General features: G+C 44.4%; 2 protein-coding genes across 2 annotated transcripts; both read right to left on the bottom strand.

The window, feature by feature from the left end:
• Positions 1-227: 227 nt before the first annotated feature.
• LOC119720464 (mucin-2-like) lies at positions 228-10,175 on the bottom strand (the record flags this gene model as incomplete). Its single annotated transcript, XM_038190136.1, has 9 exons — positions 228-499; positions 1,118-1,372; positions 2,066-3,380; positions 3,786-4,744; positions 4,859-5,612; positions 5,805-7,804; positions 7,901-9,043; positions 9,563-9,655; positions 10,040-10,175. Coding segments are annotated over 9 exons (6,927 nt in total), but the record flags the coding sequence as incomplete, so codon positions are not given.
• Positions 10,176-10,238: 63 nt separating this feature from the next.
• On the bottom strand, positions 10,239-21,830 carry LOC119720463 (mucin-2-like; the record flags this gene model as incomplete). The annotated part of the gene is made up of 4 exons (XM_038190135.1): positions 21,755-21,830; positions 11,882-12,331; positions 10,355-10,789; positions 10,239-10,321 (listed from the first exon to the last, which is right to left on the bottom strand). Coding segments are annotated over exons 1-4 (1,044 nt in total), but the record flags the coding sequence as incomplete, so codon positions are not given.
• Between the last annotated feature and the right edge of the window lie 2,038 nt (positions 21,831-23,868).

Below are 23,868 nucleotides of genomic sequence, written 5' to 3'. Positions count from 1 at the left end.
AATTAAAAAAGGGGAAAAGGTTTGGGAGCAAATCCAATGCATACTAGGTTGAATGTATATGCAATTACTGAAGGTGGACTCAAACTTCCATAAAATTTAACTGTTGCTTAACCAACTAAGCTATCGCCTAATTGTGGCAGAATCCCAATGTCCTGACCAATTCTGCCAAAAGTTGAAACGTATGATTAACGGGATCAATTTTCACAAACTTTGGCGGCTTAATTATTCTAGTCATGCTCAATACCTGCAACAACAAACGTGAAACTATTGGAGCCTGTGCAGTTGCCAGAATTAGTTACAGTGCACGTGACCGTATGCGATCCTACTCCAAATGTTCCACCGGTGGTTGTCACACCGGCTCCATCTCCAGAATCACTGCAAGAGATGCTCCCTCCCGCAGCATTGGTGGCAGTTACGACTGGCCACGTTACAGAGGCCGTAGATGCACCAACATCTGCACACTTTGAACTCACTGTTGGCACATACACAATTGGTGTCGCTGTGTAAAAGACAATTGATCAGTATCAATCAGTTTCAAGATTCACAACCAATATTCAGAAGATGACAAAGTTACTTTTGAGTTATATGTAGCACGATAAAGTGTTCATTATCCTCCATCAAATGTTGAAAATGAATAAGTGAAAAGATGTGCTTTGGACACATTTTAAGGGATCCGGTCACATATATTCAAATGAATTTGAAATACACAGCTGCCTTATTTAACATTATATAAATTAGAGATTCATGATGTGGTTGAGTCCATTCCTTATTCCCTTAGTATACTGACATGTGAGTTGTCAAAGTTGGAATCAATAAAAGTAAAAAACGAAAAAGAAACTGGTTACTTTGAATGTTGTGTGTTGAACATAATATATTTGGGTGTTTCTTTGGAGGGGACAAAAAGATATGTATACACGAATTTGACTCACAGGTCTGATGCAAGATATTTACTGTATACTGTTTTGATGAAATACTCAGTTTCCTTCATATATTTAGTCAGTATGTTTTTTCAAGCTCACGTCTATTCACCCACGAAATCAGATAAAGACTTGGTATTAACACTTTTAAGAATCATTTTTCAAAACATGTTTTTCCCATTATTAAAAAGCGTAAGTACCTAATACGAGAAAGGTGAAGCTATTGGAGCCATAGCAATACTCAGAAAGAGTTACACTGCACGTGATTGTGTGTGATCCTGCTCCAAAGGTGCCACCAGAGGTCGTCACTCCAGTTCCGTCTCCAGAATCGGTACAAATGATGCTCCCACCTACAGCATTGGTGGCGGTTACATTAGTCCAAGTCACAGAAAGTGTGGTTACACCAACAGCTAGACACTGCGGACCAACAGTCGGCACATTCACATTTGGTGGTGCTATGAAAGCAAAGTAAAAATTCAGTATGAATAGGTAATTCCATGGTTACAGGGACATGACCCTCCATCGTGTCCAAACTGTATCACTTTATATGCATGAATTTGTCTTAACGTCAGGTTTTTAGAACCGCTAGAGAAGAGGAAGCTCAAATCTGATCAGAAATGTGTATGTAGAGTTTCCAATAATGTTCACAGTCAATATTGGCAACCCAACTGCAGTGAGTATGTAAAAAATATGGCTTTGTCCCACACCAATAAGAGTTAAAAGGGAGATATGGGAATAACACGTTAAATGTATACCTGGTGATTTGCCCAAAACATCAAGTGTGCCCAAAAAAAGTTTCAATGTTTATAAACAGCAGGCAAAATGTTAGCAGCTTGGAAGTAACGGACATCCATTGTGTAGAATTGTTAGTAATGAAGAAATCTTACAAAAAAAGTATCCAGACTTTCTATGTAATTACTGAATGAACTGGATGCCGAGGGCATAAAAATGGTCAAATAAAAATAACAAATCTGCATTGTCAGCCAATTTTTATGCGTAAAATTTCAGTTAAAATGTAAAATGATTTTGTTAAGTGTAGATTTTAATCATCTTTCACACAGTTACCCTAAAACACAACTTCCAAATTGACCCGGTGTGAGCCTTTTTAAAAAATGACATAATACATCAGTATAAAAGGCAATATTTACCACATTGTGTTGTTACTTGGGTGGAGGTTGGTACTTGGGTGGTGGTTGGTTCTGGAGTAGTGGTTGGTTCCTGAGTGGGGGTTGGTTCTGGGGTAGGGGTTTGTTCTGGAGTGGTGGTTGGTTCTGGAGTGGAGGTTGGTTCTGGGGTGGTGGTTTGTTCTGGGGTGGTTGTTGGTTCTGAAGTGGTGATAGGTCCAGAAGTAGTGGTTGGTTCTGGAGTGGTGGTTGGTTCTGGAGTGGTGGTTTGTTCTGGAGTGGTTGTTGGTTTTGGACTGGTGGTTGGTTCCGGGGTGGTGGTTTGTTCCGGAGTGGTGGTTGGTTCTGGAGTGGTAGTTGGTTCTGAAGTGGTCGTTGGTTCTGGAGTGGTGGTTGGTTCAGGGGTGGTGGTTTGTTCCGGAGTGGTGGTTGGTTCTGGAGTGGTAGTTGGTTCTGAAGTGGTCGTTGGTTCTGGAGTGGTGGTTGGTTCAGGGGTGGTGGTTGGTTCTGGAGTTGTGGTTTGTTCTGGTGTGGTGGTTGACTCTGGAGTGGTGGTTGGTTCTGGGGTTGTGGTTGGTTCTTGAGTGGTGGTTTGTTCTGGAGTGGAGGTTGGTTCTGGGGTGGTGGTTTGTTCTGGGGTGGTTGTTGGTTCTGAAGTGGTGATGGGTCCAGAAGTAGTGGTTGGTTCTGGAGTGGTGGTTGGTTCTGGAGTGGTGGTTTGTTCTGGAGTGGTTGTTGGTTTTGGACTGGTAGTTGGTTCCGGGGTGGTGGTTTGTTCCGGAGTGGTGGTTGGTTCTGGAGTGGTAGTTGGTTCTGAAGTGGTCGTTGGTTCTGGAGTGGTGGTTGGTTCAGGGGTGGTGGTTTGTTCCGGAGTGGTGGTTGGTTCTGGAGTGGTAGTTGGTTCTGAAGTGGTCGTTGGTTCTGGAGTGGTGGTTGGTTCAGGGGTGGTGGTTTGTTCTGGAGTTGTGGTTTGTTCTGGTGTGGTGGTTGGTTCTGAAGTGGTGATGGGTCCAGAAGTAGTGGTTGGTTCTGGAGTGGTGGTTGGTTCAGGGGTGGTGGTTTGTTCTGGAGTTGTGGTTTGTTCTGGGGTGGTTGTTGGTTCTGAAGTGGTGATGGGTCCAGAAGTAGTGGTTGGTTCTGGAGTGGTGGTTGGTTCTGGAGTGGTGGTTTGTTCTGGAGTGGTTGTTGGTTTTGGACTGGTGGTTGTTTCCTGGGTGGTGGTTTGTTCCGGAGTGGTGGTTGGTTCTGGAGTGGTAGTTGGTTCTGAAGTGGTCGTTGGTTCTGGAGTGGTGGTTGGTTCAGGGGTGGTGGTTTGTTCCGGAGTGGTGGTTGGTTCTGGAGTGGTAGTTGGTTCTGAAGTGGTCGTTGGTTCTGGAGTGGTGGTTGGTTCAGGGGTGGTGGTTGGTTCTGGAGTTGTGGTTTGTTCTGGTGTGGTGGTTGACTCTGGAGTGGTGGTTGGTTCTGGGGTTGTGGTTGGTTCTTGAGTGGTGGTTTGTTCTGGAGTGGAGGTTGGTTCTGGGGTGGTGGTTTGTTCTGGGGTGGTTGTTGGTTCTGAAGTGGTGATGGGTCCAGAAGTAGTGGTTGGTTCTGGAGTGGTGGTTGGTTCTGGAGTGGTGGTTTGTTCTGGAGTGGTTGTTGGTTTTGGACTGGTAGTTGGTTCCGGGGTGGTGGTTTGTTCCGGAGTGGTGGTTGGTTCTGGAGTGGTAGTTGGTTCTGAAGTGGTCGTTGGTTCTGGAGTGGTGGTTGGTTCAGGGGTGGTGGTTTGTTCCGGAGTGGTGGTTGGTTCTGGAGTGGTAGTTGGTTCTGAAGTGGTCGTTGGTTCTGGAGTGGTGGTTGGTTCAGGGGTGGTGGTTTGTTCTGGAGTTGTGGTTTGTTCTGGTGTGGTGGTTGGTTCTGAAGTGGTGATGGGTCCAGAAGAAGTGGTTGGTTCTGGAGTGGTGGTTGGTTCTTGAGTGGTGGTTGGTTCAGGGGTGGTGGTTTGTTCTGGAGTTGTGGTTTGCTCTGGGGTGGTTGTTGGTTCTGAAGTGGTGATGGGTCCAGAAGTAGTGGTTGGTTCTGGAGTGGTGGTTGGTTCTGGAGTGGTGGTTTGTTCTGGAGTGGTTGTTGGTTTTGGACTGGTAGTTGGTTCCGGGGTGGTGGTTTGTTCCGGAGTGGTGGTTGGTTCTGGAGTGGTAGTTGGTTCTGAAGTGGTCGTTGGTTCTGGAGTGGTGGTTGGTTCAGGGGTGGTGGTTTGTTCCGGAGTGGTGGTTGGTTCTGGAGTGGTAGTTGGTTCTGAAGTGGTCGTTGGTTCTGGAGTGGTGGTTGGTTCAGGGGTGGTGGTTGGTTCTGGAGTTGTGGTTTGTTCTGGTGTGGTGGTTGACTCTGGAGTGGTGGTTGGTTCTGGGGTTGTGGTTGGTTCTTGAGTGGTGGTTTGTTCTGGAGTGGAGGTTGGTTCTGGGGTGGTGGTTTGTTCTGGGGTGGTTGTTGGTTCTGAAGTGGTGATGGGTCCAGAAGTAGTGGTTGGTTCTGGAGTGGTGGTTGGTTCTGGAGTGGTGGTTTGTTCTGGAGTGGTTGTTGGTTTTGGACTGGTAGTTGGTTCCGGGGTGGTGGTTTGTTCCGGAGTGGTGGTTGGTTCTGGAGTGGTAGTTGGTTCTGAAGTGGTCGTTGGTTCTTGAGTTGTGGTTTGTTCTGGAGTGGAGGTTGGTTCTGGGGTGGTGGTTTGTTCTGGGGTGGTTGTTGGTTCTGAAGTGGTGATGGGTCCAGAAGTAGTGGTTGGTTCTGGAGTGGTGGTTGGTTCTGGAGTGGTGGTTTGTTCTGGAGTGGTTGTTGGTTTTGGACTGGTAGTTGGTTCCGGGGTGGTGGTTTGTTGCGGAGTGGTTGTTGGTTTTGGACTGGTAGTTGGTTCCGGGGTGCTGGTTTGTTCCGGAGTGGTAGTTGGTTCTGAAGTGGTCGTTGGTTTTGGACTGGTAGTTGGTTCCAGGGTTGTGGTTTGTTCCGGAGTGGTGGTTGGTTCTGGAGTGGTAGTTGGTTCTGAAGTGGTTGTTGGTTCTGGAGTGGTAGTTGGTTCTGAAGTGGTCGTTGGTTTTGGACTGGTAGTTGGTTCCGGGGTGGTGGTTTGTTCCGGAGTGGTGGTTGGTTCTGGAGTGGTGGTTGGTTCTGGGGTTGTGGTTGGTTCTTGAGTTGTGGTTTGTTCTGGAGTGGAGGTTGGTTCTGGGGTGGTGGTTTGTTCTGGGGTGGTTGTTGGTTCTGAAGTGGTGATGGGTCCAGAAGTAGTGGTTGGTTCTGGAGTGGTGGTTGGTTCTGGAGTGGTGGTTTGTTCTGGAGTGGTTGTTGGTTTTGGACTGGTAGTTGGTTCCGGGGTGGTGGTTTGTTCCGGAGTGGTAGTTGGTTCTGAAGTGGTTGTTGGTTTTGGACTGGTAGTTGGTTCCGGGGTGCTGGTTTGTTCCGGAGTGGTAGTTGGTTCTGAAGTGGTCGTTGGTTTTGGACTGGTAGTTGGTTCCGGGGTTGTGGTTTGTTCCGGAGTGGTGGTTGGTTCTGGAGTGGTAGTTGGTTCTGAAGTGGTTGTTGGTTCTGGAGTGGTGGTTGGTTCAGGGGTGGTGGTTTGTTCCGGAGTGGTGGTTGGTTCTGGAGTGGTAGTTGATTCTGAAGTGGTCGTTGGTTCTGGAGTGGTGGTTGGTTCAGGGGTGGTGGTTGGTTCTGGAGTTGTGGTTTGTTCTGGTGTGGTGGTTGACTCTGGAGTGGTGGTTGGTTCTGGGGTTGTGGTTGGTTCTTGAGTGGTGGTTTGTTCTGGAGTGGAGGTTGGTTCTGGGGTGGTGGTTTGTTCTGGCGTGGTTGTTGGTTCTGAAGTGGTGATGGGTCCAGAAGTAGTGGTTGGTTCTGGAGTGGTGGTTGGTTCTGGAGTGGTGGTTTGTTCTGGAGTGGTTGTTGGTTTTGGACTGGTAGTTGGTTCCGGGGTGGTGGTTTGTTCCGGAGTGGTGGTTGATTCTGGAGTGGTAGTTGGTTCTGAAGTGGTCGTTGGTTCTGGAGTGGTGGTTGGTTGAGGGGTGGTGGTTTGTTCCGGAGTGGTGGTTGGTTCTGGAGTGGTAGTTGGTTCTGAAGTGGTCGTTGGTTCTGGAGTGGTGGTTGGTTCAGGGGTGGTTGTTGGTTCTGGAGTTGTGGTTTGTTCTGGTGTGGTGGTTGACTCTGGAGTGGTGGTTGGTTCTGGGGTTGTGGTTGGTTCTTGAGTGGTGGTTTGTTCTGGAGTGGAGGTTGGTTCTGGGGTGGTGGTTTGTTCTGGGGTGGTTGTTGGTTCTGAAGTGGTGATGGGTCCAGAAGTAGTGGTTGGTTCTGGAGTGGTGGTTGGTTCTGGAGTGGTGGTTTGTTCTGGAGTGGTTGTTGGTTTTGGACTGGTAGTTGGTTCCGGGGTGGTGGTTTGTTCCGGAGTGGTTGTTGGTTTTGGACTGGTAGTTGGTTCCGGGGTGGTGGTTTGTTCCGGAGTGGTTGTTGGTTCTGAAGTGGTCGTTGGTTTTGGACTGGTAGTTGGTTCCGGGGTGGTGGTTGGTTCTGGAGTGGTAGTTGGTTCTGAAGTGGTCGTTGGTTCTGGAGTGGTGGTTTGTTCAGGGGTGGTGGTTTGTTCCGGAGTGGTGGTTTGTTCTGGAGTGGTAGTTGGTTCTGAAGTGGTCGTTGGTTCTGGAGTGGTGGTTGGTTCAGGGGTGGTGGTTGGTTCTGGAGTTGTGGTTGGTTCTGGTGTGGTGGTTGACTCTGGAGTGGTGGTTGGTTCTGAGGTTGTGGTTGGTTCTGGAGTGGTGGTTTGTTCTGGAGTGGAGGTTGGTTCTGGGGTGGTGGTTTGTTCTGGGGTGGTTGTTGGTTCTGAAGTGGTGATGGGTCCAGAAGTAGTGGTTGGTTCTGGAGTGGTGGTTGGTTCTGGAGTGGTGGTTTGTTCTGGAGTGGTTGTTGGTTTTGGACTGGAAGTTGGTTTCGGGGTGGTGGTTTGTTCCGGAGTGGTGGTTGGTTCTGGAGTGGTAGTTGGTTCTGAAGTGGTTGTTGGTTCTGGAGTGGTGGTTGGTTCAGGGGTGGTGGTTTGTTCCGGAGTGGTGGTTGGTTCTGGAGTGGTAGTTGGTTCTGAAGTGGTCGTTGGTTCTGGAGTGGTGGTTGGTTCAGGGGTGGTGGTTGGTTCTGGAGTTGTGGTTTGTTCTGGTGTGGTGGTTGACTCTGGAGTGGTGGTTGGTTCTGGGGTTGTGGTTGGTTCTTGAGTGGTGGTTTGTTTTGGAGTGGAGGTTGGTTCTGGGGTGGTGGTTTGTTCTGGAGTGGTTGTTGGTTTTGGACTGGTAGTTGGTTCCGGGGTGGTGGTTTGTTCCGGAGTGGTTGTTGGTTTTGGACTGGTAGTTGGTTCCGGGGTGGTGGTTTGTTCCGGAGTGGTAGTTGGTTCTGAAGTGGTCGTTGGTTCTGGAGTGGTGGTTGGTTCAGGGGTGGTGGTTTGTTCCGGAGTGGTGGTTGATTCTGGAGTGGTAGTTGGTTCTGAAGTGGTCGTTGGTTCTGGAGTGGTGGTTGGTTGAGGGGTGGTGGTTTGTTCCGGAGTGGTGGTTGGTTCTGGAGTGGTAGTTGGTTCTGAAGTGGTCGTTGGTTCTGGAGTGGTGGTTGGTTCAGGGGTGGTTGTTGGTTCTGGAGTTGTGGTTTGTTCTGGTGTGGTGGTTGACTCTGGAGTGGTGGTTGGTTCTGGGGTTGTGGTTGGTTCTTGAGTGGTGGTTTGTTCTGGAGTGGAGGTTGGTTCTGGGGTGGTGGTTTGTTCTGGGGTGGTTGTTGGTTCTGAAGTGGTGATGGGTCCAGAAGTAGTGGTTGGTTCTGGAGTGGTGGTTGGTTCTGGAGTGGTGGTTTGTTCTGGAGTGGTTGTTGGTTTTGGACTGGTAGTTGGTTCCGGGGTGGTGGTTTGTTCCGGAGTGGTTGTTGGTTTTGGACTGGTAGTTGGTTCCGGGGTGGTGGTTTGTTCCGGAGTGGTTGTTGGTTCTGAAGTGGTCGTTGGTTTTGGACTGGTAGTTGGTTCCGGGGTGGTGGTTGGTTCTGGAGTGGTAGTTGGTTCTGAAGTGGTCGTTGGTTCTGGAGTGGTGGTTTGTTCAGGGGTGGTGGTTTGTTCCGGAGTGGTGGTTTGTTCTGGAGTGGTAGTTGGTTCTGAAGTGGTCGTTGGTTCTGGAGTGGTGGTTGGTTCAGGGGTGGTGGTTGGTTCTGGAGTTGTGGTTGGTTCTGGTGTGGTGGTTGACTCTGGAGTGGTGGTTGGTTCTGAGGTTGTGGTTGGTTCTGGAGTGGTGGTTTGTTCTGGAGTGGAGGTTGGTTCTGGGGTGGTGGTTTGTTCTGGGGTGGTTGTTGGTTCTGAAGTGGTGATGGGTCCAGAAGTAGTGGTTGGTTCTGGAGTGGTGGTTGGTTCTGGAGTGGTGGTTTGTTCTGGAGTGGTTGTTGGTTTTGGACTGGTAGTTGGTTCCGGGGTGGTGGTTTGTTCCGGAGTGGTGGTTGGTTCTGGAGTGGTAGTTGGTTCTGAAGTGGTTGTTGGTTTTGGAGTGGTGGTTGGTTCAGGGGTGGTGGTTTGTTCCGGAGTGGTGGTTGGTTCTGGAGTGGTAGTTGGTTCTGAAGTGGTCGTTGGTTCTGGAGTGGTGGTTGGTTCAGGGGTGGTGGTTGGTTCTGGAGTTGTGGTTTGTTCTGGTGTGGTGGTTGACTCTGGAGTGGTGGTTGGTTCTGGGGTTGTGGTTGGTTCTTGAGTGGTGGTTTGTTTTGGAGTGGAGGTTGGTTCTGGGGTGGTGGTTTGTTCTGGGGTGGTTGTTGGTTCTGAAGTAGTGATGGGTCCAGAAGTAGTGGTTGGTTCTGGAGTGGTGGTTGGTTCTGGAGTGGTGGTTTGTTCTGGAGTGGTTGTTGGTTTTGGACTGGTAGTTGGTTCCGGGGTGGTGGTTTGTTCCGGAGTGGTTGTTGGTTTTGGACTGGTAGTTGGTTCCGGGGTGGTGGTTTGTTCCGGAGTGGTAGTTGGTTCTGAAGTGGTCGTTGGTTCTGGAGTGGTGGTTGGTTCAGGGGTGGTGGTTTGTTCCGGAGTGGTGGTTGGTTCTGGAGTGGTAGTTGGTTCTGAAGTGGTCGTTGGTTCTGAAGTGGTGGTTGGTTCAGGGGTGGTGGTTGGTTCTGGAGTTGTAGTTTGTTCTGGTGTGGTGGTTGACTCTGGAGTGGTGGTTGGTTCTGGGGTTGTGGTTGGTTCTGGAGTGGTGGTTTGTTCTGGAGTGGAGGTTGGTTCTGGGGTGGTGGTTTGTTCTGGGGTGTTTGGTTCCGGAGTGCTCGTTGGTTCTTGGGTGGTGGTTTGTTCTGGAGTGGTGGTTTGTTCTGCAGTGGTGGTTGGTTCTGATGATGTTGTTGGTTCTAGAGTGGTTGTTGGTTCTGGGGTGGTGGTTCGTTCTGGTGTTGTCGTTGGTTCTGCAGTGATGGTTGGTTCAGGGGTGGTGGTTTGTTCCGGAGTGATGGTTGGTTCTGGAGTGGTAGTTGGTTCTGAAGTGGTCGTTGGTTCTGAAGTGGTGGTTGGTTCAGGGGTGGTGGTTGGTTCTGGAGTGGTTGTTGGTTTTGGAGTGGTGGTTTGTTCTGGAGTGGAGGTTGGTTCTGGGGTGGTGGTTGACTCTGGAGTGGTGGTTGGTTCTGGGGTTGTGGTTGGTTCTGGAGTGGTGGTTTGTTCTGGAGTGGAGGTTGGTTCTGGGGTGGTGGTTTGTTCTGGGGTGGTTGTTGGTTCTGAAGTGGTGATGGGTCCAGAAGTAGTGGTTGGTTCTGGAGTGGTGGTTGGCTCTGGGGATGTGGTTTGTTTTGGTGTGATGGTTGGTTCTGGTGTGGTGGTTGGTTCTGGGGTGGTGGTTCGTTCTGGAGTGGTTGTTGGTTTTGGACTGGTAGTTGGTTCCGGGGTTGTGGTTTGTTCCGGAGTGGTTGTTGGTTCTGAAGTAGTGATGGGTCCAGAAGTAGTGGTTGGTTCTGGAGTGGTGGTTGGTTCTGGAGTGGTGGTTTGTTCTGGAGTGGTTGTTGGTTTTGGACTGGTAGTTGGTTCCGGGGTGGTGGTTTGTTCCGGAGTGGTTGTTGGTTTTGAACTGGTAGTTGGTTCCGGGGTGGTGGTTTGTTCCGGAGTGGTAGTTGGTTCTGAAGTGGTCGTTGGTTCTGGAGTGGTGGTTGTTTCAGGGGTGGTGGTTTGTTCCGGAGTGGTGGTTGGTTCTGGAGTGGTAGTTGGTTCTGAAGTGGTCGTTGGTTCTGAAGTGGTGGTTGGTTCAGGGGTGGTGGTTGGTTCTGGAGTTGTGGTTTGTTCTGGTGTGGTGGTTGACTCTGGAGTGGTGGTTGGTTCTGGGGTTGTGGTTGGTTCTGGAGTGGTGGTTTGTTCTGGAGTGGAGGTTGGTTCTGGGGTGGTGGTTTGTTCTGGGGTGGTTGTTGGTTCTGAAGTGGTGATGGGTCCAGAAGTAGTGGTTGGTTCTGGAGTGGTGGTTGGTTCTGGAGTGGTGGTTTGTTCTGGAGTGGTTGTTGGTTTTGGACTGGTAGTTGGTTCCGGGGTGGTGGTTTGTTCCGGAGTGGTGGTTGGTTCTGGAGTGGTAGTTGGTTCTGAAGTGGTTGTTGGTTCCGGAGTGGTGGTTGGTTCAGGGGTGGTGGTTGGTCCTGAATTAGTGGTTGGTTCTGGATTGGTGGTTTGCCCTGAAGTGGTTGTTGGTCCTCCAGTGGTGGTTGGTTCTGAAGTGGTAGTTTGTACTGGAGTGGTGGCAGGCTCTGGAGTGGGTGTTGGTTTTTGAGAGGTGCCCATTTCTACAGTGGTGATCAAACAGAAGACTGGTCAATTATTACCTTTACATCAACATCGGCATTCAGCATGAACTTTTAGTCTAAAGACAAGTTAAGCTCCGCATATTCATATTCTGCTCTAGTAATATCCAATACAAAATGCTTGCTACATTCAAAACAAACAGATGAAATTCAAATTTTCAATATAAAATATAATTCACCCGAGTCCAGTGGATTTTTCAACTGGATTCGGAACCCAACTTTCATGGATTGATGATCTCAATCATTTACTGTCATTTCAACTAACAAAATTGAAGTAAACCGTGGTTTAACGTGTGTTCAGAATGCTGAATTTCTAGTTTTGATAACGTGAGGAAAATTCCAAATTAAATCTTACCGGTTACATCGAAGCAAAATTTTTAGTACCGTGGTACCGTGTATGGAAATCAATCAAAACACTACTTTAACAATATTGTTTAGTCGGCTTTTAAAATGGGTTATTTTTTTATCAAAACAAACAAACCTAGTGAAAGAAATCTGTTGTATATTAAAGATCGCCTCGTTTGGTTTTATGTTCAGCATTTTATTGCCCGGCCGGCCGCACACGAGAGCTACGTGCTGGGCAAAATGTCTGTCGAGGCCGTTTTTTTCAGCACGTAGCCCACCGTGGGCGGTGATTTTTTTCCCTTTGCCTCACAAGGCGAACCCTCTCCCCGTGTGCGGCGAAAGTGAGTTAAGTACTCGGTACACGCGGTTTTAAATATTTTTGTGCAAAGTCTTAAAAAGCCTGCTGGTGTTTGTCCCCATTTTTTTCACCAGACCGACTAACGCGAACAATGTGCTTTCATTGGTTAGTTAATCGGTTAAGCTCAGCACGTTACTCAAGCCCACCGCGCAAGAAAGATGGTTCGCCGCTCACGATGAGATTTTCGCCTAGCAAGGAGAAATAAATCCAACAGCACAAACGATCCTTAGCACGAACGATTAAAATGTATTAAGAATTATGAAACGAACTAGCGAAAATAAAATAGAATAAAACTTTCAGGGATTTATTAAAATTGATAAATTTAATGATAGAAACATCAATGTCATCACCTTTGGTTGGGGTGATTGTACCTGCAGTGGTGGATGTTATTGGAGGGGTGGCTTGTGCCAGAGTCGTGTCCGGTGGTGTAGGAGATCCATCTACTGGAGGGGTGGTTGATCCTGCAGCGGTGGATGTTCCTGGAGGGATGGCTTGTGCCAGAGTCGTGTATGGTGGTGTAGAAGATCCATCTACTGGAGGGGTGGTTGATCCTGCAGTAGTGGATGTTCCTGGAGGGATGGCTTGTGCCAGAGTCGTGTATGGTGGTGTATGAGATCCATCTACTGGAGGGGTGGTTGATCCTGCAGCGGTGGATGTTCCTGGAGGGATGGCTTGTGCCAGAGTCGTGTATGGTGGTGTAGGAGATCCATCTACTTGAGGTGTGGTTGTTCCTGCAGTGGTTGCTGTTCCTGGAGGGATGGCTTGTGGCAAAGTGGCGTCTGGTGGTGTAGGAGATCCATCTACTGGAGGGGTGGTTGTTCCTGCATGGGTTTGTATTGTGGGAGATCCATCAATGATAGTAGTTGAGGGAATGGTCCTTGACCATTAAGTCGTGCTTGTACATGTATATCACATACCCCTTCTGTGATTTACATGTACAAGTACTTTGAGTACTAACTTGCCTGAAAATAATCACCCTTTTGTCTATATGTACAACTGGAGCTATGGGAAAGAATTCTAGACAATACTTCGCTCAGACAACAAAATATTTATATAAGGACCATACAATTGAACGGATAAGGTTATGATTGGAGTTCAGTGGTTTCATAAGTGTTGATTATGTGAAAGAACCACAATCAAAACCTATAATTGCATATATACTTCAAAAAATAATTAGGGAAATTTAAGTTTGACTTGGTTTACAACAGGTCTTTCAGGTCTGAGCGATGAAACATGCCTCATCAATGAAATCTAAACGCATTATTTAACCTCAGAGTGTGGTTTTTGGATACATATGCCTTTCAATCGAAACACAAATAAAACAAAACAGTAGTGTCTGTTGTGTCATCATTCCTATATTTGTTATTAAAACTGATAACATGTTCATTTCAAGATCCTTTACCTTTTAGTCAAGCTTTGATGGAATAATTACAGAAAAGTAGTCAGTTATCCTGCTACTATAGTAGTATTTTGACAATCATGCGAGGGAACAAGTCAGATGACATGTTTGTGTTTCATTTTTTGCTCTTTACTCTCACTGTGGCACAATCAAGAGTGCACGCCATAGTTTGATGAGTGGTTCTTTACTCATAAGCGTTATCGAACAAGAGGCCATGTTAGTCGTGTATTACTCTTTACTCACGCGAAGGCACAGGTAATGGGGCATGATAGTGCATATTAGTGGTTCTTTACTCACTAGAGCACACAAGCAAGAGGGCGTGTTATTGTGTTTGATAAGTGGCTCTCTACTTACGCGAGGACACAAGCAATAAGACATGTTAGTGTTACATAGTGGCTCTTCACTCACGCGATTAAGCAAGCAGAGGACATGTTGGTGTTTGGTTAGTGGTTCTTTGCTCATAAGAACACACAAGCAAGAGGGCGTGTTATTGTGTTTGATAACTTGTTAGTGTTTGATAAGTGCCTCTTTACTCACGCGATTAACCCTAAAAGGGCCCCCTCGACTATTTCCGCGATAGCCTTGTAAAACAATTCTTTTTGCGACCCGAGCTGGTATGACGTTTTAGTCTCGAGCCATGCGCATTTTTTGATACCAAAAACATACAAATCGAACCACTCGCTACGCGCTGTGAAAACTGAATTTTCCCATATTGTCGTGTACAAATAGCAGAATGCACCATTCGTACATATGAAATATTAATTAGCCATAATTCCAAAACCCTTTGACCTATTTCTTGGATATGTTTATGATGAGTTGCTATGTGCATGTACTGAGTTTCAAAATCTTTTCGTCACTCTATGGCCGAGATCTTTGGGGAGGGGGGGGTGGCGGAATTCACCTCCTCCCCCTGCTGAGAGATGGTTAAAATAACCCGGCCGCTTTAGGGTTAAGCAAGCAAAATGACATGATAGTGTTTGATTAGTGGTTCTTTACTTATGCGAGGACACAAACAAGGGTGCATGTTAGTGTTTGATTATTGGCTCTTTACTTACGCGAGTATACAAGCAAGAGGGCAGGTTAGTGTTTTGTTAGTGGCTTATATACCTCATGTGAGGACACAAGCAAGAGTTGACTGATGTCGTTGGCTTTACAATAGGACAAGAACACACTTACCTCATAGAGTGCTTTTAGGTTTTTATTATTACAACTTAAATCTTAATGACTGTAGCAAATCTGTAGTATGCCGATGACATGGCTGTTAATGACATGGTTGTTTAAGCCTTAAAAAAACTTTGCATAGGTCAGATAATCACGTGGTCCGTTATTGTGATTGCAAGAAATATACAATGAAATGGTAATTAATACTACATTGGTTGTTGAACTCATACTGAGTCTGACCTCCAGTTCATTAAACAAAATTTGCTAAAGCAGCACAATCTTTTGGCCTCACTATCGGCATGATATAGAGATAGGACACAGTAGTCTTGTCAACCGCAGGTTCAGCAGCACCACCCCATGTGTTCAAATTGACAACACACAGGTGAAAACGGTTGACTCCTTCAAATACTTTGGCAGTGTAATACTATCTATTAGCTCCCTAGACAATGACATATCGACCAGAATCAAAAATGCCGGTGGGGCACTTTGCGCACATTTGCTGAACCATCCCAACATCAAAATACAAACAAGGTTAAAGGTGAACTAGTTGTTGAACGCAAAATTGTGCTCTATGGATGTGAAACATGAACTCTACACAGAAACAAAAAAAACACATCCGTCAATGTCATAAGTATTGCATGCATTCGTTGGTTGGATTAAGTGACCAACTTAATTTGCAAGTGCTGGACTGGTCTGAATTTACACGTCGAAACCATTATCCTAATGGAAAACAATCAAATTTGATTTTTGATATTCTGACCATAACTCATGGAAAGTGTTGGTCAATGGTCCCTACATGGGAGGTCCCGCACATCCTGTTTCCAAGCTCCCTCGTGAGTCATGGAAACAGATGGGCACTTCATTCCATGAAATAAGTTTGAATTGTTTTAATGTTCCATGAAATGGGTTTATATTATAAAGTGTGCTGCTCCGGCCGGGTAGCCTTAGAATAAATTGTTTCCAATGTGCCCAAAACAGATTGATAACAATTGTCTCCTTATTAGCTGTTGTAAACCGAAACAGCTCTTGTTTTCGTTAAGATTTTTAGCTGTTTCGGTGACACACCGAAACAGTTCTTGTTTTCGTTAAGATTTTTTTTCTCCTTTTTCAAACATTTTCTCTATAGGTTTTGTACACGTTTCTTCCACCAGTCTAATTTGGCACTTTTTTTTTTTAAATCCGATCGATTTCAGACTTAGTGCATACTTTAAAGATCACCACCCACAGATGGTCCCAGAAGAAATTCGCGATCGTGATGTCATCAGGTGTCAGGCTACGTCATGTTAAAGATGTATTTTTCCCTATAGGGTTTGTACACGTTTTAAAACACCCCACTTTGGGAACTTTCGTAAATCTGATCGACTTCAGACGTGGAATATACTTAGATCACCACACACAAAAGGTTCTAGAAGAAATTTGTGATCATTACATTATCATGTGTCAGGTTACGTCACATTAAATATGTATATTTCCCCATAGGGTCTGAAAAGGTTTGAAAACACTCCACTTTGGCACTTTCGTAAATCTGATTGACTTTATACTTAACACAGACTTAGATGACCACCCACGAATGGTCCTAGAAGAAATTTGGGATCGTGACGTCATGAGGTGTCAGGTTACGTCACAATACAGATGCCCTTTTTCCCATTGGTTTTGTACACGTTTTTCTTCAGACAATACATTTTCGCAGTTCTATATGTTTGATTGACTCTACACTTGTCAGACACTAAGTCCAGCTGCCGAAGATGGTCTCCAATGAATTCGTAACGATAACATCATCATGTGTCACGTGACGTCACATAAAATGTGCATTTTTTTCAAACGCTATAACTTCGGAAGTACAAGTCTGTTTGGGTTAAAATTTGGTATGCACATTTACAGGGATGTGTTATAGATGGAAATTGAAGTGACGCATTTTATTCTTTTATAGGTCTATGAATTATAATGTTCGATTTGGTTGTAACTTGACACGTGCTGTTATAGATGTCATTTGTAGTGATGTCACTAATTGTTCATCACGTGCACAGAGTATTTTAAATATCCGAAACAGCTTGTGTTTGTCCACAAACACATTTCTAGTTTTGTTTGTGGCTCATTAAAAGCACAGCTTCAATGGACTGATCATGAGATTGACATGAATGAGTCATGCATATCACGTTAGCTTATCTATGGAGTCCTCTCACCGGCCAAAGAAACCTCGAAAGCCCTAAGAAGCGGTACAACGTCTGCATTAAAGCAAACCTACAACGCTGGTGCTTAGCCTCAAAAGAGCTGGAGGTTTGAGCCTATATCAGGACTTACTGTCATGTTACCATGAATAGTACTTTGGTCTACTGTACGCGAATCAGCTTGTAATTTCCCACAGAATGGGGAAAAAAGGTGCATGCAAAGTAATGGGACAAAAAGTAAGCCACCAATGCATTTTATGTTCTCATGAAGTGCAATCAGGTTGCATTGCTTAACCACAAACAAATGATGATAAAATTCCAAAGAGTAAAGCATCAGCAAAAGGAGCGTGCAAAAAGGTTCTGAATTATATTACTGCAAAGTGGTCGAAAAGTTTGAAAAAAAAACGAGGATATACTGCAACAGCGATTTTGTCGGATTGAACTTTATTCCATATTCAAAGGTTGTTGCCACTTCGTGAGATCAGTGAGAAAACGGGGCAGCTGCGATAGCAAACTTTGTAATCTTACTCTGAAACGCTAAAAAGATCATAATCATTTCCCAAAAATTAACATTCAGTGTGATCAGTAATTTGCTCATTACTGAAAATTAATGCACGTACTTTTCAGATCCCGCTTAACTAATTTTGTTAATTTGGGGTGAAAATGGAGATATGGTATTTGACGGCGGGTAAATAATATGCAAATTGTTTGTAAACCCGTATTTATTAACGTTTCATCTGGTTCTGCAGTATTTATTAATCTTAAACTACGTTAACGTCGCGAGGGTTGGGAGAGAGGGGCACTCACAAGGGCGGATCCAGAACACATTTTTTTAGGGGGGGGGGGCAAAAAATGTGGGTCACAAAATATCACGGCTTTGGGTTCGAGGACCGCTTAAAGGCCCAGAAATTATTTTGGGATTCTACATGCTGTGTTTTTTCTGACCACTTTAACCATTTTTTTTTTCTGGAAATGAAAGTGGTGTACTGATTGCCTGCCTTTATTGCGAGGTAGATAAACACAAAATCACCATTGGGTTCGTTTTTATTTTTTTATTTTTTTTGGGGGGGGGGGCTGGCCCCCTATGCCCCCCCCCCACCACCACCCGATCCACCCTAAGGCACTCCTCCAGAAGTGGGAAAATGAAAAATGCGAACAAAATATATACAAACAATGAAAGGGGCGTAGAATTCTGTGGGGATGGGTATTGTATCTTGAGCGGAGACTAATAATAATATTAATAATAATAACTACCGGTAATGGGGTAATAGGGAGACTTTCTCATAGACTTGTGCACACAAATCTTCCGACTTAAATGTGCCCTAAACCGATATTCCCTGGTCCTTTTTCCACGAATTTCGGTATTTTTACTAATAAGACCACCAGCAACAAATATAACCCAATTTCGAAAGCAAAATGTTGTCTCTAAAGGGGGGCTGCGCCAATAGGGAGACACCTAGGTGTCCCCCTATTAAGCCCGTGTCTCCCTACTACCGAATTTTCTACGCTAACGTGTCTCCCTAATAGTACATTTGTAGGAATAAGCATAATGATAACACGATTTATAGCGCGCATTTTTGCGCAACTAAGGACAACTCCAGAAGACAAATTACAGATTTTGTGGGGAGAACAGATCAGTTTTTGATCTATCCTTTAAGATGTCAAGAGAAGTGATATTAAGGATGCTGTGTGTTTAGGAATTTCAGCATCGAGGACCAGAGACCGAAAAAGCCCTGTCCCATGCATTTTTGAAAGTGCAAGGAACTCTTAGGTTGTTACTGGAGCGGCGGCCACTCCGGCTGGGTGCATTAAGGTTAAGTGATCCCATTACGTACTGCGGCATGTGTTGTAAAGTGTTTTGTGCATGAAAACTGCTATTTTGAAGTTGATGCGTTGTCTAACTGATAACAAAAGTAATTGAATACCCGGGTAAAGGTCATCACGTGACATAGAGACTTGTATGTGTGTGGTACCGAGCAATAAACAAGCATGACAACGGACTTGTACACGTTGGATTGTTAATGTGATTGATTGTAGTCAGATCCTGAGTAGAACACTTCAGGTGCCGGTACCTGACTTTGAACTTGCCTAAATTGTGGTGCGGGCTCATGGAATTTGGACTACCTTAAGGAGTGGCTGAACAAACAGCAAAACAATGAATTAGCCTGCTTCACACAGCCAGACAATTTTCTTCTGGTAAACGTGGAGTTTATAAATATAACAAGTATCGATTATCGATGCAAATCGATTTTTTTCAGTACCCGAAACAGTCATAACTTCTGAATGCAATTGATGTCTATAAAAACAAAACAAAAAACATAGAGGCTCGAACAACGGGTGCCTTTCAGTGATTTATTTAAAGATGATTGCCACGTTAATCCCAAAGAATTGTTAAAATTGTTGTTTTGGTGCTACCAAAAAAAAAACTACCGTACGGCAGGGAGCTGGATACTCACCGGGATGACGCCACCTGGGTGCATATCATTTTAACTTTTCCGAAGCGCGTCGGAATCGGCCAATGACGCGCTCCAATTTGTTCATGAATCTATATAAGGTACGTATAGCAATTTGCTGTACACACAACCTCGTCCCTGGGGTGTCGAGCAGTACACGCCCACCACTACCTGCTCCCTCACTCTGGTATTGGATTATTTTTAGGTGCAAGATTTTTGACCACGTATGCAAATGAGGAATAGTCTGGTGCCTGCATGTGCGTTACATTAGCGTTTGTTTTTGTACGCGGTGTCTGGTGTAAAAACAGCATCAATTCGTCGCGCAGTGAGTTATGAAAACACGATTTTTCTTTTAAGTTAAAATGTTACAATGTGGCCCGACACTATGCAGTATCACATTTCATATATGAGCAAAGTGGAAAAAATGAGTATTATTGAAAAAGCGTGGACTTCATAATTGCAATGATCGTAAAAACACGTAACGCACTTTGAAAACAATAGGAACAACTACACGAAATATATCCATTATTAGCAAATTGCGATATCGAATCAGGATACAGGAAAAAAGTTCCCTATCTAGGACTTACTATTGGAAACGAGGTTGGAAATAAAGTAAGTGCAGGGGACAAGGTTGCTATACACATGCCACTCGATGTGGTATTAAACATATGCAAATAAAACAATTGCAGCATTTACTGTTTTCCAGGCACAACCCACACTAACACTTCAAGATTATGATTCGACCTTGTGACCTCATATGGTCTTTCCCTCATTGATCATTACGTCAGTCCACCTTTACTTGTATTTTGTAAATTATGTCATACTCTGTTTTCCCCCGCAATTGCCTCTCTGTAAATATAAAATGCCCAAATAATTTTCTTTAGTACAAAATGCATAACGTACCACCATTGACTGATAGTTAAGTATATTTTTTTTTTTACATAACTACACTATCGTTCAATTTTTGTTATATTATCGGTTAGTGATACGGTATTGGTTATTTTTTGTGACACTATCTGTTGTTGATACGTTATCGGTTTTTTTTTAAATTTCATATCGATCAAACGATTCACACAACGGGAAATTATAGCATGGAACTTTGAGGACGGAAAACTTATTCTATAACTTACCTTATAGCTGTAACTTCGCCAAATGGAGACAATTGCCCACGTTTCATTCTAACTCTTTTATATGTTTATATCAGCGGGAACATAGAAAATATACATTTAAAAGAAAATGTATGTGTATGACATCTTGGGTCTAGGACTCTTTGGGAGTAGAACCTCCCCAAACCCGAACATTTCCCAACCTCCCCAAATCGAAAACATTTTACCCTTACTAATGATACATTTTCCTGAGAGTTATTATTACGTACGTACGTATCGTATTAAGACATTTATTCGACTTAAAAGCCGTAACATTTCCACCTTTTCCCCATACTGATACATTTTCGGTTGATTCTTTTAATACGTTATCGGTTGATAAAGTATCCGGTCTGTAGGGATACGTTATCGGATACAGTTTTGTGTTGTTGTAACCACATCATCCGTCGACACGTGATACATACAATTTTACTACACTATTGGTCAAATTTTGTCACATTATCGGTTAGTGAGTATAGGTAAATTTGCAAACAGCCAATACTTACTTCAAAACGTATAATCAGTCAACGAGTTGAACTGCACACAATATCAGTAAAAACCTGCGTAGCAAATCTCCTTCTACCCGAGGCCACGTACTTTTCTGGTAGCAGAAAAGCAGATGTCCCTTTTTGAACCGGCAGTGAAGGGCAAAAAGTAAAGTCTTTTCTGGTAGCAGAAAAGCAGACAAGTAGAACAATGCATTTCAGCAAATACGTTCTGTCTGCTTTTTTGATAGCAGAAAAGCATAAAAAAATGCAATTAATAAAAACGTTCAATCTTATTATTTTATTAATAATTCCCCCCACCCTTCCCCTTTTTTGGGACGTCTGCAACCCTCTGATGATTTTTTTTTTGCCATAAAGACATCCACTGTGCGAGCGGATTGGTTCCCGGTCCGTACATTATCGATATTGATTGCGGGGCGGGAACCACCTTACCCGCGCGAACAGAATTATTGCCTGGCAGACAATAATGCAAAATATTAAGGCAGTCATTCAATAATTAAAACACGGCAAAATCTTTTTTCGTCGGTTGATGTATTATTCAAAAGTGAAAACCTTATGGTTGCAGACCAGTAAATCGGTCTGAAATTGCCTACGTCGGCCAAATTACGATTTGCATGCCCTCAAAATCGTCAGTATTTGAGCATGCTGTGGGACATGAACTTGAGGGTTTGTAAACAATATGGGTGGAAGCCGTGCAAAGAACTGTGAGCTTGTAGTTCCGTTCAATTTGGATGAGATTGGGGCCCTTAAAGTGCTCTATCTTGCAATGGAGTGTAGGCATCGTTTTTCAAAATGGCGATGGGCTTCAGGACTTTTTTCAGGGGTGATCATGTTCGGATGGAAATTTCTCCTAAAAGTCATCAGTTAACCCCCCCAAAATTGAAAAGAATATGAAAGATGATGCGATAAGCTTTAATTTGATGTGTGTCTTGAACACCTTCGAGAGTTGTGAGTATTTTTCCTGAATTTCTGAAGTAGGAGCATTTACCATTGGGGTCTATGGAAGTTTATTTACTGGTCTGGAACCTTATAGCCTCGGAAAAAAAAGAAGATAAATTGGCAATATGCTAGCGAATGTACCAGGATTTTTGTGGGAAAACATGTATGTTTTTCCGAACCCCCCCCCCCCTCGTAAAAATGACCTGATATAAAATGTTACATTGGGCTTAAATTAGTTTGGAAATTATTACCAACAAAATATGAGGGACATTGTGAGTGAGTTGCAGCGGCAGGTGGAGGACCACGACCTTGACTTGTCATGACGGGAGTATGGCGCACAGCGCGGTGGGCGGGTTGCACGGGTGGGTGCCGGTGTGGTTTTATTCCAACCCTTCATCTGAAAAGAAAACGATTGTTGTTCGAAAAGAAACACAATTCAAAGTCTAACGATAGTACATGCTGTCTTCAGAACTTACCCACTGACGCTTGGATGGTTACGACGAAAAGCAAAAAGGCCACGAAGAGCGCCTCCGAACTCCGTCGTCGACGCATCTTGCTAACCTGGGTTGGCCGGCGATCGCCCTGCCTTGAAATTCGCCCAAAAATCCCGCTGTATTACAGTCAATTATCCGGTTGGCTTACGTACAGGTAGCACTTGACTCCAAGATCAATAGGCCGCGGACTGATAATGTCACCGAGGCGATATGACATGATTTGGGGCTTAGATCCCAAGACCCCTCCCCCGTCTGTGATCGACAGCTCCGAAGTGATTGTCACGCATGTGCAGAGCATGTGATTCCGGATCCTTTTAACGGTTTCTTTTTCCCTTACAACTCGAAAGGCCTGGTACATCAACAGACCATTTTTCTCCATATCCCATTTGCACTTGATGATACTTCATAAAAACTGAATTCACAGACCGTGCCCAGGTCTTTCGAAAAGAAAAGCATACAGAAGTGATGACACGTAAAGGACGGCACGTAAAGGACTCAGCCAACACGCAATACCTTATAAATAAATGAATCATGATCCACTCATGAAACACTCACAGCTCATGTTCAAGTTTGGTAATATAGCTCCTGTATTTATAGAGAAGCAAAATCCTCGCCATACAGGCCCTTATCTGTGAATCGCGTTTTTGCATCGTTATTGAGCCACCATGTAGGCCTCAAGACTCATGTGTATTTTTTTTCACGGCAAGTGTTCTCAACATTACGAAATGCGTAAAATACAACTTGTTATTGTGTCTGCCGTACAAGAATGGGGAGATATTTTCTGTCATTTTTTTCCAGGATGGGTCATAGGATCATCCCCTTCAGATTTGTTTTTGTTGCCAAAAAAAAAAAAAAATTACACAGCCCCACAAACAGAAACACACACGCAAGTTTTTATCCATTCCAATGGCATGGATTTACACAGTTAACTTTTACAATCCGTTAGATCGTCCAAAAATGGGATTTCAAGAATCGTCATCACAATTGTCTTCAAACACCGCCAGCGATAAAGCCTGAGTTTAAAAGTTTAAAATATTCAACAAAATCCCTTCTTTTGAAAAAAAAAAGTGGATTTTATAAATCACATTTTTTTGTTCAGCAGGGTTGTTTATAAATATATTATTTACTGCAGTTGTTAACAGTTGTTGAAACAAGTTTATTTGTCATTTTCTTTGTTGTTGAGAACACGCAATAAATTGTTTTTTTTCCGAGACAGGTTTTAGAGCCATTGTGGGTGAATTGTGATATTCTTTGAGCGAATTGAGAAATTTAAGCATTTTTTTTTTATCTAGAAGTAGTTTCTGAAATTGGCTCTCCAGTTTTTTTTATTAAAGGTAAAACATATATAGTTTTTTAATTGGATTCCGCTTTTTTCTTTATTCACCCTGTGTGTGATCACTTGACTAGTTTAAGTACAGGTCATTATCAATAGTAGCTCCACCATTTATCACAAACGATCCGGCTCCAAAGGATTCAGGCGATAATGGCTGGGTTTGTTTGCGTTGAGACCGTTAGTCACGTACAAACCCACTCGGCTACGTGACGTGAGTAGTGAGCAAATATGTGCTTTACCTCACGTGGGCCTACTTATATTCGTGTTGTCGCCCGGTTCTGGGGATGTTGTGGGGGGTCTTTGGAACATCATTGGACAAACTGGACAGACACTAAGACAACATATCAATGGACACAAATTTGATATCAGAGAACAAGGTATACAAACACGTATCAATTAATCAGGCCTCACTTTAGATACAGTTTAGAGTAGCTCTACTCAAAACAGATGGAATTCAACTAGGCCTTAATAGGGATCGTGGCTTTGTTTAACTCTGACAGTACATTTTTAATCATCACCATTGATAATTGATTGATCACCACTCTCTGTTTTACTGTACATGTTCCCCTATGTAAACCTTGTGTGATGATTCACCTCTTTAGTGCATCTGATGAAGTACTTTTTGCTACGAAAGCGTAGGCAAATTTTCATTCTATTCAGTCGTTAAAAGTGCTACTTTACTATTCCTTTTCACGCGGCTGCCCACCACTTTTAGAATCAGGTATATGCTCTGATTTTTTGAATAAAAACAGGATTCTGGTAA

The sequence above is a fragment of the Patiria miniata genome, unplaced genomic scaffold, assembly GCF_015706575.1.
Source record: "Patiria miniata isolate m_02_andy unplaced genomic scaffold, ASM1570657v1 HiC_scaffold_9, whole genome shotgun sequence".
In the NCBI taxonomy this organism is placed as follows: Eukaryota; Metazoa; Echinodermata; class Asteroidea; order Valvatida; family Asterinidae; genus Patiria; species Patiria miniata.
Note: the sequence above shows the minus strand (reverse complement) of the source record. Positions and strands in the feature narration are given on the sequence as shown.